General features: G+C 33.3%; 1 protein-coding gene across 3 annotated transcripts; it reads left to right on the top strand.

Moving 5' to 3' along the window:
• Positions 1-1,609: 1,609 nt before the first annotated feature.
• LOC111696723 (uncharacterized) lies at positions 1,610-10,246 on the top strand. Of its 3 annotated transcripts, XM_023466433.1 has the most exons (12): positions 1,648-1,735; positions 2,565-2,614; positions 2,823-2,901; positions 3,268-3,363; positions 3,638-3,968; positions 4,145-4,184; positions 4,243-5,740; positions 6,589-6,699; positions 7,329-7,398; positions 7,596-7,698; positions 8,734-8,776; positions 9,569-10,246. In XM_023466433.1, the coding sequence occupies exons 4-12, from the start codon at positions 3,319-3,321 to the stop codon at positions 9,701-9,703; spliced, it is 2,376 nt and encodes a 791-aa protein (XP_023322201.1). In that variant the 5' UTR covers positions 1,648-1,735; positions 2,565-2,614; positions 2,823-2,901; positions 3,268-3,318; the 3' UTR covers positions 9,704-10,246. The 3 variants fall into 3 exon arrangements, with proteins under 3 accessions (XP_023322199.1, XP_023322200.1, XP_023322201.1); XM_023466431.1 differs by lacking the exon at positions 2,565-2,614 and having other exon boundaries at positions 1,610-1,735; XM_023466432.1 differs by lacking the exon at positions 2,565-2,614 and having other exon boundaries at positions 1,610-1,735; positions 4,154-4,184.
• The last annotated feature ends 4,840 nt before the right edge of the window (positions 10,247-15,086 follow it).

Consider the following 15,086-nt stretch of genomic DNA (forward strand, 5'->3'; position numbering starts at 1 on the left):
GACAGTTGATGAATAGTTTAGAATGTCGTCTTCCAAATACTGGATTAGATTTAAAGACTTTTTGCAGTTTAGTTCAGTAGAAAAATCTTTTACTCCAATAAATCTTAATCTGGGATCGATTTTACTTTAATAAAACTGCCGTATAATGTTTCTTATTATTTTCTTTGGTATCAAACAACTTAACAAATTATGGAAGAAGACATTTTAAAATATTCAGCAACAGTCATGTTTCGTGGGACACCCTGAATATATGTAAAGGTTTGGTTGATTTACTGTACATTAGTTCCGGGTCTTTCTGGCCATGACTGTATATAAAAACTACTTTACATGTTTTAGCCCTCTGAATTCTGAGTAATGAGTGTTACAGGTTTACGAAGAAAAGATGAGTCTTCAAAGACGATTGTACAAAATTCATATTGTCTGTTTCCTTTTATTTATGATGAACTATTAACTTCTTCCCCCCTAATCATTGAATAAGCCATAACAAGTTTATATTCAATATTAAATTTAACCATAGAATCGTCAAATTCAAAGAGTTTAAGGTCGTCTTTACAGTCGCATCTTGTGTGGGTAACCCTGTATATGTTCTTAAATCAAATTCTCAGATAAACAAAGTCTCCAAAAAAATTTTCTAATCCCTATATCTTTGGAACCCGATATTACAAACTTAGATTATTTGATCTGGCAGAATTTATAGTTTAAAATGTCTAAGGCCTGCGAAATTGGATTGCAAAGATATAGGAATTTAAAAAAGCAGAGTTTGTGACAAAGAATCAATTTCTTTATCCATGCAACAAATTATTTGAAATGTGCCAATTATTTCGCTAAGTTTGCCCCTTTCAATTCTTTTTATTCAAATGATGTGGAATGTATTCTGAATAAAATACTTCTGTTATGATGTGAAGAGGATATTTTACACGATTAGAATATATTATTCTTCAAACAATTAAATATATCTCACGTTCAGCATTAATTTTACAAAAAAATTTATTTTTAAAGTTTTTTTTTTAACAAATTACTTAATACATTATTCACAAATAATTCTAGAGTTTTGAAAAAACCCTTTCTTTTCTATGAATTGTTTAATTTTTACTACCCCCTTTATTATAAAGTAAAACTAGATATATCTGCCGCTGAAAAAAAACTAGATTTTTTTAAAATTTATATGCACATTACAGTCTAGTGTAGTCTGCAGAAAGGAAGACACAGACAAAATGAAAACGTTCTTAATTACTCCGATATTGATTGTCATCACAATACTATTTAAAACGACAGGGTTATCCTCACAACAAGATGCTGAGAAGACGACGTAAAACTCCTCAACAAATACGATCTCAAGTTTAAATTAAGTCTTCTGCCTTAAATTAGGTCTTTAAATGACTTATTCAATGATTTTGCAAATAAAAAAGAAGTTTATATAGTTACTGGGAAACCTGAATTTAAGGAAACAGACAGTATAAATTCTGTACAGTCGTTTCTAAACTCTCATCCTTTGAGAAAATAAAAATAGAAAATGGACAATTTTGTCTCCAAGAAATTTATCTTACACCGGAAGGATAAGGATAGATTATATTCAATGATATGCCCGAAAAAGGTTTAAGTAAATGGTATCAGAAGAGTAATTTCAGATAATGTACAGTCAACTCCCAGCTATATTGACAGGGACTTGCACTGTATGTGGAGATATAGCTCATCATCATATTCATTATGGAGCAGTTTGCTGCTACTCTTGCAGGTACTTCATTACGGAGCAGTTGGCTGCTACTCTTGCAGGTACTCCATTATGGAGATGTTTGCTGCTACTCTTGCAGGTACTCCATTATGGAACAGTTTGCTGCTACTCTTACAGGTACTCCATTATGGAGATGTTTGCTGCTACTCTTGCAGGTACTCCATTATGGAACAGTTTGCTGCTACTCTTGCAGGTACTCCATTATGGAACAGTTTGCTGCTACTCTTGCAGGTACTCCATTATGGAGATGTTTGCTACTACTCTTGCAGGTACTTCACTATGGAGCAGTTTGCTGCTACTCTTGTAGGTACTTCATTACTGAGCAGTTAGATGCTACTCTTGCAGGTACTTCATTATGAAGCTGTTTGCTGCTACTCTTGCAAGTACTCTATTATGGAGCAGTCAACTGCTCCTTTTGCAGGTACTCTATTAAGGATAAGTTTTCTGTTTTCTATTTTCTGCTCCTCTTGGTGGTACTCGATTATGGAGCTGTTTGCTGCTACTCTTGCAGGTACTCTATTATGGAGCTCTTTGCTGCTACTCTTACTGAACTCCATTATGGTGCCATATACTGCTACTCTTGTATAAGGTACTCTATTACGTATCAGTTTGATGCTGCTCTTGCAAGTACTCTATTACGGAATAGTTAGCTGCTACTCTTCCAGGTACTTAATTAGGAAGTTTTTTGCAGGTACACTTGAAAGTACTCTATTATAGAGCTGTTATCTGCTCTTTTTGCAGGCACTTCTTAATATAGCAGTTTACTGCTGCTCTTATAGGGACTTAATTTTGGAGCTTTTTCCCTGCTACTCCTGCAGATATTCTATTACAGGGCAGTTGTTTGATATATTCCAATGTTAAGCACTTTGCAACCAGCTAAAGGTAGAATTTGTACTTTAAACGATTTTATTTTCTAATTTTTCCTATTTGCAATAGATACACAAACAAGTTTGGTCCTTTCTATAGTTCCACATGTATTTTTAAATGTTTTTAAAGTGAGTTTACAAAAAAGAGGCATTTTCTATTAATACACTAAATTAAAGAGGAAAATATTAACCTTTTCTTCTGTTAATAACATAGTTGTTTTCAGGGCTTTCTTCCGTAGAGTTGTTAACACGAGGAATAGGATCACCTGCTTGCATGCTAACAAGTGCAAAATTACAACCAAGGTACAATTCAATTAAAATAAATATTTAATGGACTGTATCCGTAACTCCATGCTAAGATGGGAACATCTGATTTACGATGGTACACTTTAAAGCTTTGATAGATCAAGTGATCATGTTTTTTTAACGTTTATTTTAATTTGTTGTTTCTCTTTGTAAAAGCGACTTGCACAAATCTTGCTTAAAATAAAAAAACGGAAAATTTATCAACTTTAAACTTTAGGATCCCGGAAATCGATGTTATCTTCAAAATTTTGATCAGATTTAGGTTTCATGCCGGCAATGTCATCTTTGCGTAAAGGGTTATTTAAAATTACGTTTACAGTCCCTTTAAATAAAAAATGTATTTAAACTCAAACAATTGTTTAGACTAGAACACTGTGTAAGAAGTGCAGATATGATAGTTGTTTGAAGGCAGGAATGCAACCAAATCTTGTTGATGCTACAGCAAGAAAGAAATTGAAGGTGTACAATACATTTACTTTTTCCATCAGGTGTCTCCAGCATGGTGCAATTTTTAACCATATTATGATATTCCTGATCATATTATGAAGAGGTTATGTCAGTAAATTGCTTTATTTTCAGATAGCACGATTAGTTTTCAAAATGAAAAGAAAAACTGGATGGATTGTCATGTGCTAAAAATTTCTTTTTGTGTCTATTATAAAATTTGTGTTATATAAAAGATAATTTATAATATGCAAGTGTACAGTGGCCGTCTATAAATCTTATTTTGTAGGAAGATGAGAAGACTATGTCCCATCACCCTGTTTGGATGCATAGAATCAATCCAGAATTTCCCATTACTCCTCAACCAGACGGATTCCCAACTCAGAAATTACATTTTCCACCCCAAGAAGTATTTCAGCATCAAGCGTTTACTTCAAACAAAACTGGAAGTGTACAAACTGCATACTTACCTTTGGACACAGCAATTCCTCAAGAAATTCCTCATCCAAACATTCAACCCTCAAACTCTAAATTCTTATTGTCATCAAATTCTCCAGCGTCATTTCCTAAACCAATAACAATGTTTAATAACTCTGGAAACCAATTTAATGCTGAAAAAGGTAAACAAAATTTTAGCATTAAAAAAGACATTGAAGATTTTGAATTTTTTTTTAATAAACCTGGAAGTAATTTTGCATGAAAAAAAATGAAAATATTTGATTGCTTGTCAATCACTTGCTATCGCTATAAATACAGCCATTTTGCCATTGATATATCAATTTATATAAACTATAAGATTTTCTAGGAATCTTCATCCAAAGCTCGAAAATGTCAAGGTATTTATTTGATAAAAAAGCAGAAAAATTGAAGCAACATTGTTTTCTTATTTTCCAGGACTCAGCTGGATTTGTATCATCAAGTTTCCCTTCTGACAGAACAAAAGAAACAAATTGAGCAGGCCCTGGAACACTGTAACATCTCTTTGTGCACTTTCCAGCCGAACAAACACGAGCAGTCCTCCGGTAAAGTTTACCATGAGCAGTCCTCCGGTAAAGTTTGCCACGAGAAGTCCCCCGGTAAAGTTTACCACGAGCAGTCCTCCAGTAAAGTTTACAACGAGCAGTCCTCCGGTAAAATTTACCACGAGCAGTCCTCCGGTAAAGCTTACCAAAACCAATCAACTTTTCCTAGACCATATCCACTTGTTTTAAACAAATATAAATCAAACTTAAAGAAAATCAATCCTTTTCAAGTATCCAATCATGGAGAACGCTATAAGTTTGTTAATTCAGACAGAGATATGAGATTCAAAAAAACTTTTCGACAAAACATGGTTCACGCTCCATTTTTCTCTGGTAGGAAAACAACATGGATTCCACAAACAAGAATGATTCAGTCCAGAAATCTTGCCTTTATTGATTCTAACAGATATTATACAGACATACAACAATCACATCACAGAAACTTGCAACAGACACAAACACCGAAGTCCTCATATTTCAGAAATGCAAGACAAGAACTGGTGAACGTGGCTGTGCCAGAATTATCCTCCTGTAACTGCAGATTAATAGATTCTTCAATGCAAAATACTGAAGTAGGACAATGCTTCAATCCCAACGAAATAAACGCTAGTCATTTTCAACAACAAAAATCAACTTTATGTTCCCCAGACGATATTAATACTCATCTGAATAATGAAACTCAAGACATTGAATTTCTGCCTACACAGAATCATAAGGAAATACTTGAAGACTCTAGTTTAGACATTCTTATTAGCGCTGTTGAAGACACCTTCCAAAATAGCATGGATGACAAGCTTGATGATTATTCTGAAGTAGTTGAGGATGAAAGTGAGGTTGAGGATTACAGTGATAGTTCTGAGGACGGAGTGATGTCAACATCAAGAGCATGTATTTCTGCTATTCCTTTTAAGAAGCGAAAGCACACAGAAAGATATCCCAAATCAAGGTTTATAGATGCAAGCAAAATTCCTATATTTGATTTGACTTTAGAAGAGGAGTTTAGAATATTTGACATCAGTTTTAGAAGAGACCTCACCTGGAAAAGCTACATAAAAAGTATGAAGGAAACCGTCCCAAATTTTGAAAGTTTTAAAACAAACATATTTCTTAGTGCCTTTGGTTGGAACCGTGTTGTAACTAAACCTGAGGATTGGTCAACTTGGACATTTTCTGCTGTGAAAAATCATGTGAAGAGTGCCGAGTTATTTGATGAAATATCTGAGCTACCTTCTCATATTTGGGACAAAATCAAGGTGGAGAACACTAAAACCTGGTCTACATATTCATGGGCTCTCTGCTGGGCAAATGTAGACTCGGAGAATTTGATTGAACAAGAATCAAAGGCTGGGTTTTGGAGCCAAGAATTACAGGTACAGACATTACAGATTCACATGATTTTAAATACGCAATTTAAAAAAAATTACTATCTATATATATATAAAGTAGTAATCTTTGTTTGTTTGCCTGTATGTCCGATCATAACTCAGAAACCCAATAACCGATTCGGCTCATATTTTGATTACGGAAGAACCACGGAAATGTTCATGGATAGGTTTAAAAGTTCTTAGTCGAATAGGTTAACTCTTAAATAGAAAATATTGTTTCCAGGCAAAGCTGGGTTCCCAAGCTAGTACATACCTAAGATAGTTTGTTGAAAGAAATATCTACGTTTTATCTATTGAAAGTTTGTAGGCGTATTTCAAGTAACCTTTCATGGAAAGATGGCAATGCTAGATTTACAATGTTGCCCTAAAGAGCGCATTCCTACTGCAGGAAAACCTTTAAGAATTATCAGAACTAGACTTCCATTTCAATTAGGAATATTTTCTTTTTGTCTACAATCTTAAACAATATACAAACAAAAAAGTTCGCGGATTTTGAAATATCTTTTCGTGGACTTACAAAATTTCATGAAATCGAATTCTGATGGAGGCAAATTTTTAAGGTTTTGACCATCCATAAACCTTCCCTGAGGTCCCACAAAAAATTGGTCCCAATCGGTTTAGCCGTTTTGACGTTTATTGGATGCAAACAAACAAAGAAACAGACACTTAGACAAGCAAAGTATGTATATAGATAAAACACTTTTAACCTAGAAAATCAACACTCTCTTCCAGATTATTGACCAGAAAAAGTTTCATCGGCACCGTTGTAAATCGGGCATTGCCATTTATTGCGTAAAGAGTCACTTGAAATAACGCTAACAGTCCCTTTAAAGGTTATTTATGACAAACTGTTTCCAAACAATCCTGCAGCTGTGAAAAGTTTGAAGATGGAAGATTGGGATGTTTTCACTTCTCCCTGGGCGTCCTCTGCAGAAGATGAAGAGGTATTTAATTTTTTTTTGTGATTTACTAACATTTTGTTCAATTTGATTTTGATGGTAATTTTTAAGTTGAGGTTAAGATCACCAACTTTTTTTCACTGATAATCTTACGCTGATCCTAAGCCAAGCGTTGTAACCAGGATGTAATTTAAAGGGACTGAGAGTTCTTTCTGATGTTCCTGTCTCGAGAAATTGATAAAAAAAACTGTGTCAAATTTATCCAAAAATCTATATCAGTTATAACTTTTATAAATGAAATTTTTTTAATTTAAATAATAATAGAAGCAGACCTAAGTTTCTTAGGCTCCTCTGGGATATCGTTGTATTCAGATTTGTTGTGTATTTGCTGAATATGATCCGTCTATACCTACTATTTTTATTCAACATTTTATATGGATAGATTTTCGTAAAAACTTGACACAGTTTTATATCAATTTCTCGGGACAGAAACACCAGATAGAACTTGCATGGGTCTCGATCAAATCCTAAACTGCTTATTGGTTTCTGCCTATACCCCCTTTCATCTTTCCTTTACAGTCCCTTTAAGAGGGATGACAAAATTGAGGCACATTGTGAAAATGCCATACGATTTTTGTCTGCAATCATTTACACACTCTATATGTATATTTTAGATGTTCAAAAACACGATGGTCAAAGCTGGGTCAATGACCGGAAAGGATAGGCTTCTCTCAACGTTATACGGTAAACTTATTCAATTTATTTTTACCAAAGATAACATTTTTGTGTTGGATAATGCCACCTTAACTCGATATTCACTGTGAACACTCATGATTTAGTGTGATTACGTTCTAATTCCATGAAACAAATGATTCATCTGTTGGAAAATTCTCATTAGTCTTGAAATTTATTGATTTTATTTAAATATTTGATTTGACCAGGTATACTGATATACTTGACCCCCGAGGTGGAGATCGACATTGAGGTGCTACAGGACAAGGTTCTAATGGCAAAAAGAAATGAGATTACTTGTCTAATCTACAGGTATCAGTATTATAAATAAAAATCAAATGAGAATGTGTTATATTTTTCCCTATTTATCATCTTTCCGCTTTTAAGCTTTGAAAAGTATGAAATAGTATTTTTGTGGTAGTTGATAGCTTAGCTTGAAAAAATGTGACATTGTTCTGAAAAACGAAACAAAAATTTAATTTGGATGTGGTTTTATTTTTCAGAAAGGACATGAGTCTTTGCCACAAACCAAAATTTTTGAATCCCAATGTCTTCACAACCTGACGATCTAGACCTTTCATATTTCAAACTTAGATTATTTGATTTAACAGAGTTATAGTTTGAAGTATACATATTGCGTTGCTAGTATGGATTAGAAAATCAGAGTTTGGGGCAAAGATATTTGATTTAACAGAGTTATAGTTTGAAGTATACATATTGCGTTGCTAGTATGGATTAGAAAATCAGAGTTTGGGGCAAAGATATAGGTTCCTTAGATTATTTGATTTAACAGAGTTATAGTTTGAAGTATACATATTGCGTTGCTAAGATGGATTAGAAAATCAGAGTTTGGGGCAAAGACATAGGTTCCTTTTAAAAAAAACCATGTTGCTACACAATTCACGAGCTATGCACATGTTAAAACTTTCCGGAGCCTTTCGGATCTTCAAAATTTATCAAAAATCCGCATGGTCAGTGTTCACATATATTTATAATTTTGAGGAGTTACACTGCCATTTTTTCAGTAAATTTAAATTGCTTGCTTTTTGAAGGATTCTAAAAAACATTCAGTGGGAGCCAGAAAGCTCTGAAATAGTCTGACAACTTTTAGACTAAAGTTATGATTTTAAATAGTTCAATGAACATAAGACACAGCAATAACTGTGCAGTTTAAAAATACAAATGATTTTATAAGTTACTAGTAGAACTAATTGCTTTGTAACAACATCAAATACATTTATTCGAGTATTGTTCAAAGTTTTCTTGTTTTCAATGTAAGATAATACAAATTGTAATAAAAACTAATTTGGACCATTTTCTAGTTTAAATAATATAAATCATTTTCAGGTATCTTAGGTCTAAATATGGAAGCAGAGAGGGTGCTGAAAAGGTAATGTACAGGGTGTCCCAATAAACACGGGAATTCAGTGACGAATTCGTTATCCTCTTTGTTATAAATTAGCATTTGTAATACCTGATTTTAAAAGACATAATATTATTATGTTTGTTAGAGTTTATTTTATGAAAACGGTAAATGGCTGTAACGATTTGTCCATAACGGCTTTTCAAGATAAACAGTGAAGACGGACAAGTTTACTCTGTTTGTAAACTGTAATTTTCTTGTTTTACAAAGTAGACCCTTGTGCAGTCAAAACATAGACAAGCAAATTGTGAATATAGCAGACGAAAATCTTACGGATAACAGCTTTCTCAGTATATATCACCATACTACATCAAAGAATTATTTGAAAAGACGATATCGAATTCGTCACTGAATTTCCATGTTTATTGTGACACCCTGTACCTGTCATACAACGATTTTGAAATCAAAGACAACAGCGTAAATTCTGTAAAAAATCGATATATTAGAAGTAAATCAAAAGGGCGAAATTTTGTATCTCAAACCTTTGACTTCATCGTTTAAAAGGTTTTCTTCTCCCTCTCGACGGTATAACTGTATACGTTTGAAACCTTTTTATTTTGGTTAATTAAGTTTTTTAGGGGAGAAGGATATTGCTTCTTTTCCCTGATTTAAGGGTTCATCCGGTTTATCCCCATCAATTTAAAAGTAAACTTAGTTAATATCGAGTTTATTCGCTTAAGCTAGAGCTTAAAAAAAATTTCGGCCCTGATGCTATTAATATTACTTCATTTGTTAAAAAATAAAATCTTTAATTTTTAGACTGAAGAAATGCGGGGTTTAATCAGTGATCTGAGGATTTGTAAGGATATCAACTTCAGCAGACGAATTCAGATATCCCAGGAACCAGCTGATATCCTCAACCTTTTCTGTTCAGATATCCACGGATCCAATTGATATCCTGAACGTTTGCTGTTGAGATATCCAATGCTCCAGCTAATATCCTGAACCTATACTTTTCAGATATCCAAGAATTCAGCTGATATCCTGAACCTATACTGTTCAGATATCCAAGGCACCAGCTGATATTTTGAACATATACTGTTCAAATATTCTATACATCCAGCTGTTAATAGTATATGGATGAACAATGAACAACATGTAAAGGGTTGAACATAAGGGATGAGACTAATGACGATATGACGATCTAAAAATCTTGAACTAAAACGATTTAAAGTTTATTTGGTCTTCTGCTTACAATATAATCATTTCAAGATGTATACTAGATAAAGTTTAAGGTCCAAGGAACCATAATTGTAAGATGAAAAACTCTATAATTTCCGTAAATAAACCTAGCAATTAACCTTAATTAACGGTATATGCTTCATTCGAAATTAAGTCGTTTAACAAACCTAGAAGTTCTACCCCATAAACACAATTTTATCATCTTAAATTTGTAAACGTCTTATTTAAATATAAATATAAATATTTTTAAGTTGACTTTGATTGGAAAATGTTATTTTATAACCTAGAAGATTATAATTTGTAAAATTTGAATCCACTAAATCCTTGCCCTAAATCTACTCAATTCTCGCCCCAAATCTATTCAATCCTTGCCATAGATAGATAAATAAACATAGATAGCTTATGTACGCAAAATCACCAAGAATTGTACAGTCCGCGAACTCATACTTCTAGGGGTCAAAGTGTATTTTAATGATAAGCGGGGTGGTTTGGTGTTTCAATGGATTTCATAATAGAGTTTAAAATAACTCCGGGAATGAACTATTTGAACAACAATATTTCACTGAGCAATATATCATATTGACAAGAACTGAAGAAGGACATGAGAAGGACTAAACTAACTTAAATTTCTCTCTACAGAACTCATTTACACCACAAGTACTCAATGACATAAGAACAGCCAATGTTCACAACCGACCTAGGTAATCTATATAATTGGAATGTCTTTAAAACATCTCTGTACATTTATATCTTTCAAGATGAAAAATGTCGTCTTATGCGCAATCTATCTTTATCTATGATCCTTGCCCTAAATTACTAAATCCTTGACCTAAATCTACTCGATCCTGTCTCAAATCTACTCGATCCTAGCCCTAAATCTACTCTATCCTTGCCCTAAATCCTTGCCCTAAATCTACTCGATCCTGTCTCAAATCTACTCGATCCTTGCCCTAAATCTACTCGATCCTTGCCCATCTACTCTATCCTTGCCCTAAATCCTTGCCCTAAATCTACTCGATCCTGTCTCAAATCTACTCGATCCTTGCCCTAAATCTACTCGATCCTTGCCCTAAATCTACTCGATCCTTGCCCTAAATCTACTCGATCCTTGCCCTAAATCTACTCGATACTTGCCCTAAATCTACTCGATCCCTGCCCTTAATCTTCTCAATCATTGACCTAAATCTACTCGATCCTGTCTCAAATCTACTCGATCCTTGCACTAAATCTACTCAATCATTGCCCTAAATCTACTCGATCCTTACCAAAAATCTACTCGATCCTTGCCAAAAATCTACTCGATCCCTGCCCTTAATCTTCTCAATCATTGACCTAAATCTACTCGATCCTTGCCCTAAAACTACTCCATCCTTGCCCTAAATCTACTCGATCCTTGCCCTAAAACTACTCCATCCTTGCCCTAAATCTACTCGATCCTTGCCCTAAATCTACTCGATGTTTGCCCTAAATCGATATTTGTTCTTTTCCGACATAACCAGCGATCAAATAAGTAGGTTAAATGGACTGTGAGCGTAGTTTCAAGTGACCCTCCATGCAAAGAAGGAAAAGTCCGATCAGTTCCTTAAAACTTTATGGCATTCCTCTCTTTGAATGGAATATCACTTGAAATTACGCTTATAGATTCTTCAAGTTACAGGTTCAATATGTACCAATATGTACCCGTGGTTTATGAATTAGTTCACTGCAAACAAGACAGAAGGAGAAGATCAAATCTATGCGACAATCCTGGTACGACCTTGTGACCTCGAAGATTCCATGGTTTAAATTTTACTCACAAGTTTGTGAGAGCAAATTTATCCTGTTACATAATATAAATTAAAATCTATCTTGTCAAATGCTCTTCAAGAAGAAAACACATAAGTTTGCAATTTGACGTAAAATATACTTTAGTTTATCGTGAATTGTCACAAATTTCTTTAATGCACGAACCTTAACCCTTCAGTTGGTGGTGAAAAGAGCTTGAAATGTCCTTATTAAGAATGAGTTTTAAGTTCCGTTTTTACGCATTCCCTAACTTTCGGCGTTAAAGGCGATAAAAAACTGTGATGTTCAATATAGCGAAATTCGATTTTTTAAAAGTTTTTTCATTATAGGAATTAATGTTTTTCTGTGACCAAAGATATTAATTTGTAAAAAAAAATTAAACGATTTTACCAATAATTTTAAATTATCATATTTGTTCATATTTTACATAATGCTTAAAAAGCAAAACTATCGAACATGCAATTTTGTAATGGGAAAAATATCTCAATTTGTTGTCGGGCCTCTTAAAAATAAAATAACCATGAAAATGTTTAAAAACGGATCTCAAAACGATGTCCATCAGTAGTCCTTCTATACGCTACTATGGATCTTTAAATTTAAGCTGCTTTCATGAACCAACATTATGGTTAATCTATCTCTTCATTACAGTAACATTATAGGACAAACTTGTGGAAAAAACACATTACTTAACTTTTTTGATCCATTTTTTTGCATCAAATTTAAAAGACTAAAACTTAAATGAAAGATATTTCGCAGATTTTTATGATTTTGTTTGCAGTTAGCATTGTTTAAGTTGCCCAAGAGCTTCAGCACAGTCAGGTTCTTATACAACTCTCTTAGTTTATTTCGGTTAAGCAGAACCCTGTTTGGAATAAAGCATGGCAGTACACCCTACTTGGAAAAAAAAGAAAATAATATTCCAGAGAATGAGAGGTTTCTCTATGTTTCTCTTCCCCCTCCCTCTTGCCAGAAACAAGGAAAATGGAAAAATAGAAAGTAGAATCATGATAGGTTGTGCACCATGCACTATGATACCTGTTTATACTCTGCTGGCTGCAAGGAAAAGATTGCAGTAGACGAGGCAGTATTCTGAAGTACAATAGGTCCCCATTTATGTACATGTGGTGCAACTCCAATGGGTAACCCAAAGTGCCGAAGAACTCGGAAAGAGTAAAAATCCAGGAGAAAAGTAGGGTTCCTTTATGGGAGTCCCTTGATACCCTCCCTTCCTACCCACTTCAAATTTCCAACTCCTCTATTTGTCACAAACAGCATTTGGAATTGATTTCTTTGTGGAAAAATGTTATGGGCTCCACTTTTAAGACCACTAGGCGTGACCAGGATTTGGACATGGAACTCGAAGTAAAATTGCAGAAACCTAAAAGAAAACAAGAAGAAAAAATAAAATTGAACAGGAAAAGTGGTAGGGAACTCTCTGATGATAAGCTCTACACCATCAATTTTTCCCGTTGGACATTCCTGGATAGGCAATACAAACTGAAAACTACAAAACTACAACTACAATTAAGCAGAGTGTCCCCATAAATACTCTGCTTCAACAAATTTTTATTTTCTTTCAAAATTATCAGAATCAGGGATAGTCAACAGAAGAAAAAGAAAAAAGGAAGAAGGAGGGAGTTTTTCTGTATCAACTGTATCCAATTTATTAGATTAAAAATTCAAAAATTTGTAAAGAAAAAATTTGTTATGACCGTCTCAATCAATTTAACGTTATTGAGAAAAAAAGAAACAATAAAAAGAAAGAAAAAACTCTGAGACACACTGTAATCTCTCATAAATATTTTCGTTCATTATTTAATCTTTATTAACTGGTGTACGTTGTCTACATGTAACTTGTAAGCATATATTGTACAATAATTATTAACTTTAGTTCTATAATATAGTAGAACGGGCGGCATAATTCCATTAAAGCACAGTACATCATTTTTCTAAAGTGGGATCTTTAAAACTGTGGAAGAGAAAGACGACTGTTATACTAATGTTAATTTTTTAAATAATCCAACTAACATGATGAATTTCAAGGCAATTGTTCGGTACGCACTACACAGACCATTTTCACTTAATTTGTTTATGTTTAATTACTGGTTAGTGAAACCCAGTAATCAAATATCAACATCAAAGGAATTCAGTCTTTGCCACAAACTCAACTTTTCTAACCTATATATCTTTGCAACCTGATGATATAAACCTTTCATATTTTAGACTTACTTGATTTGATTTAACAAAATTCTTATTTTGAAATATCTAAGGTCTGCGACATGAATTACAAAGTTATGTTGATAAGAAAGTCAGAGTTGGTGCTGAAGACTCAAAACCTTTTTACAAAAAATGATTTGAAGGAGTTACACGTAGTCGGCGTAGAACACTCTCTCTCTCTGTCTTGTTCTACGCAGACTACGCGTAACTCCTTTGGGCTTCTGCCTCAGGGTTATTGTAAACGAAACACACATAAATCTTTAAAAGACAACATCTAGTGTTATTTTAATTAATCTATGGTTCTAATCTAGTATAGATTATCTTAGAATCTCGGAGGCATCCATGAATTATGAGGGAATAGTTTTAAAAAGCTCCATATAACTATTCAATTTAAAAAATATATATATTTTAGCATTTCATTATTAGTAGGTTTAGAAAAGGAAATTTTAAAGATTCTTTCAATGCCTCCGAAGATCTGAGTTAAACTGTACAAGTTTATTAATAAGAAGATTATACTCATTTAATAACATTGATTAAACCTCTGAGTACTGTTTACAGAGGTTTGGTAACTTTTCAATAATTGTACATTTTTATATTATCTTTTTTTTAAATATTATTTTAAGCTTCTTTTTAAACTTTTAAAATCCAAGTTTCATAAATCAACTGTATTTTGATTAAATTTTATACTTTAAGCATGACTTCAAAAAACAAGTCATCCCTCTGAACGTTTATTGAAAAACGACATAAAGACAATTAGTCTGTATTCAATAAATTTAAATCTGAACAATTCTTTATTGCTCAGGTAATTTTAAAAGCATAAGAACGGCAGACCACATTTTGAAAATGGTAAGACCATGATAAATGATTCAAGAATTACTTCATAAAATTAGGTCCAAAAATTAATGCTTCAATGTGTAATTCATGTCGTTCTTAACTACAGTGGGACACCCTGAATTATAAAAATAAAACATTGAAATATATATTACTAAATGCTTGAAATCAGTAAATATGCCCGGCTGTCCCACATATACCGCTAGGAATGCATACTGTTCAGTCTTACAAAAATAAGTTATAAGATTATATCAGGTACTCA

This window comes from Eurytemora carolleeae, unplaced genomic scaffold (genome assembly GCF_000591075.1).
Source record: "Eurytemora carolleeae unplaced genomic scaffold, Eaff_2.0 scaffold55, whole genome shotgun sequence".
Taxonomy (NCBI): Eukaryota; Metazoa; Arthropoda; class Copepoda; order Calanoida; family Temoridae; genus Eurytemora; species Eurytemora carolleeae.